The sequence below is a fragment of the Aedes aegypti genome, unplaced genomic scaffold (assembly GCF_002204515.2).
Source record: "Aedes aegypti strain LVP_AGWG unplaced genomic scaffold, AaegL5.0 Primary Assembly AGWG_AaegL5_hic_scaff_1184_PBJ_arrow, whole genome shotgun sequence".
Lineage (NCBI taxonomy): Eukaryota > Metazoa > Arthropoda > Insecta > Diptera > Culicidae > Aedes > Aedes aegypti.
The window spans coordinates 23,276-26,467 of record NW_018734606.1 but is presented as its reverse complement, the minus strand read 5'-3'; the positions used below and the strand labels follow the sequence as shown (position 1 = coordinate 26,467).

The following is a 3,192-nucleotide window of genomic DNA, read 5'->3' as shown; positions in this document are numbered from 1 at the left end:
GTAAAGTTAAGAATTACCGAATAATCTGTAACTTTAATCAACACACAGCTGTCAAAAATTTACAGTATGTTCGTAGAATATTACCGAACGAAATGTTAAATAAATTACCGAACGCTTTGTTCGTAACAGCAGGTAGAATAGAATAGAATTATAAAAAAAAACAACGAAATTTATATTGGAATCAAATGTTATGAATCAATTTATTTCGCGAATTCTGCTGTTTCCTTTAGAAGATGAAGAGTAGGCCATTGAACACCGTCGGCGGGATCAGGTAGGACATCGAACAACAATCCTGGCTGTTTACCCCCTATGAAGAAAACCGCTGCCGGTGCGATTCCGTCATGGGTAGTTGTGCTCTTAACGCGATGCTGCAATCCGGGAACGTAAATTGGCGGCTGTATACTACAACGAAAACATTTATTTCCATCTTCATAGAAACACTCTGGTCATACTTACGTAAAATACGTACCGGACGCTAATCGCGCTGCTGTAGTTAAAAAAACAGATGCTATTCATCTGATCTTGTTGATTAGCACTTAGACACAAACATGGTGGCCTCAGAATTTTCAAATTACCGTTTGTTCGGTAAAGCATTGAGCATATTGAACTGAAGTACGGTAAAAACTTACAGTCTACGGCGAATCTAAACGATTTACAGTTTTTTCGGTAATGAAACGAAGATTTCGGTAAAACTCGTGGAATATTGTTTTGATTTTTTTTATACATTTAAGGTTTTTCGGTAAATCTGGTCTGCATTACCGAAACCTCAGTTAAATATTTATTTACAGTACGTTTCCGGTAAGATAATTTACTGAACAACGAGAAAAAATCTAAGTGTGTAACAGAAGATCTTTCGGAACTTTAGGAATCATCTTTATACTCAAGCAAACTCGAACAATAACAATCTATCAAGTTTGGAGTCAATGGTTATCTAGGGTTAGGTACTCAAGAGCTCTGTTGGGGACAGAACTTCAAATTATAAAGCATAACCAGAAACCTTTTGAATATAAATCAACAAGGATTATATTCATGTAGGCTGTACCTATACAACTTTGTTCTACACGTTTTGATTTCAATTTAGCTTCCAGGTTATCCATGATCTCCAGCGAATATTTGCCATCATATCTACAAGCGTAATCAGATTTTTTTTTTGAGTTTGACTTAGTGAAACTCATAGTCAACTTTACTAGAACCTGTATGGAAGTTATCCTCATAAACCTCAACATTTTTGTATCAAATTAGTTTTGGTGTTTTGATTTATTTTATGATGCTGAAACGTGTACTATTTTCAGTCTACGTAATGTCTAGAGGAATTTAAAAAAAAAATGTGTTTATGAGGCATGAGGTATCTAAAGATCCTATTTGAAGACACTCAAGTAGTTATCAGTCCCGGGTTTCGTTATAGAACGTTAATTAATCAAGTATTTTTATTTTCTTACATTATAGGAAAGTTGAGAACATTGCCATCAAAGAAGAGAATGTTCAAGTGGAAGAGGAATATCTCGACTATGAGCAACTGGAAGAGAGTGGCGCAAATGAACAACCGGAAAGCGGCTCCCCGAAGCATGAGAACTCCGGATATGAAAGTACACTAGATGCAGTGGAAAGCGACGATGAAGATTGGCAGCCCAATAGGGATGACAGAGAGGACGATGAGCCTCTCGTGAAGGAGCACGCGAAAGTGAAGAACAGTGAAGGCAAAAAGGTCACTAGGAGGAAACGTAAACGGCGCAATCCGGATGATCCTCCGCTGAAACCGGGCCGTAAGCGGATAAGAGTGAGGGATCCGAATCGTCCCCGATTGCACGACCACAAGTGTTACATTTGTAAAAGTGAGCCTCACGTAACGGCTGAAGCTCTGATTGCTCACCTGAACGAAAGTCATGCGGATATAGTACCGTACACGTGTACCGAGTGTGTAACGGATACGGTGGTTATCAGAAGAGTAGAAGGCGTCAACTTCCACAAACGACAGCATTTGAATCCGGAAAAGTGTCCATACTGTGACAAACGATACTCCAGCAAGAACAATGTCGATTTGCACGTTCAGCTGCACCACGTAGGGGAGGGTGATGTTCCTGTGGTTCCATCCACTTGTGAGTATTGTGGCAAGGTTTTCCCCTCGAAGGCAGCCCTGTTGACCCACGTCCGAATACACACATCTGCGGTGTCCTGCGAGGTGTGCGGGAAGGTCTTTGTGCAGCGGAACAAGCTTCGGTTGCACATTGAACGCCGACACGAGAAGCTTAAAAACTACGAATGCCACATCTGTAAGAAGAAATTGACCTCCCTGGGCGCCGTGGCAAGTCACATCAAAACCTTCCATACCAATCAGATATTCAAGTGCAGTTACTGCCCGAAGACGTACACGTCGGAGTTGACCCACAGGTATCACGAGAAGAAGCACACCGAAAACCAGGACTATGTGGCGGCGAAGGACTGGAAGGAATACTACGTCGTCCTGGACGGGGAACAAGGCAAGAAGGACAAGCTGAAGAAGTGCAACATATGTGGGTTCGTCACGAGAGGCATGGGAACTCACCTGTCCACGATTCATTTCCCCACGGAGTACCGCTGCAAGCAGTGTGGAATGACCTTCAAGCGCAAGCAACCCTTCGACATTCACGTACAGGAGCACGAGTACGGTAAGGCCCATCATTGCCCGATTTGTGGGCGGGAATTTTCCGAACGGAAGAATCTGCTGACGCATCTGCGCACCAAAAAGCACAAGGATCATCCGCTGGCGCAGGCGGTGCTCAGGACTGTCCGGCCGACTTCCGGGCCCAGACCAAAGGAAATTAGCTCGGACGTTCCGATGAAGGAGGAGTCCCAGATTGAGCTGGAAGTGGGCAATGATAGTTTCATGTAGGTAAGACATTTCATTTACATTGGACGTTATTTTTTATTAAACATTGTTTGCTAAATTCAACGGAAATGATATGCGTTGAAGGCGAACTCACAGTCACAATGGCATGTAGGAAAATACATTATTGAGCTGTAGAGTAGTGCTTCTTATTCTTCGAAACTTCATAAAACGTGAAACTCGTCTGCTCCTTAGAATTTAAATCACATCACATCAAATCCGAATTTTTGCAAAAAAATAAAATAAAATTTTAGAGGTGACGCCAGCAATTTGAAGGTGAATTTTCAAGTTGTGGAGTATGATCTTCAGTTAAATTTACATAACTTTGT

General features: G+C 41.9%; 1 protein-coding gene across 1 annotated transcript; it reads left to right on the top strand.

Annotated features, from left to right (window-relative positions):
* Positions 1-233: 233 nt before the first annotated feature.
* LOC110680309 (zinc finger protein 184-like) lies at positions 234-2,869 on the top strand. The gene is made up of 2 exons (XM_021856145.1): positions 234-271; positions 1,447-2,869. Exons 1-2 carry the CDS (start codon positions 234-236, stop codon positions 2,867-2,869), a joined length of 1,461 nt encoding a protein of 486 aa, XP_021711837.1.
* The last annotated feature ends 323 nt before the right edge of the window (positions 2,870-3,192 follow it).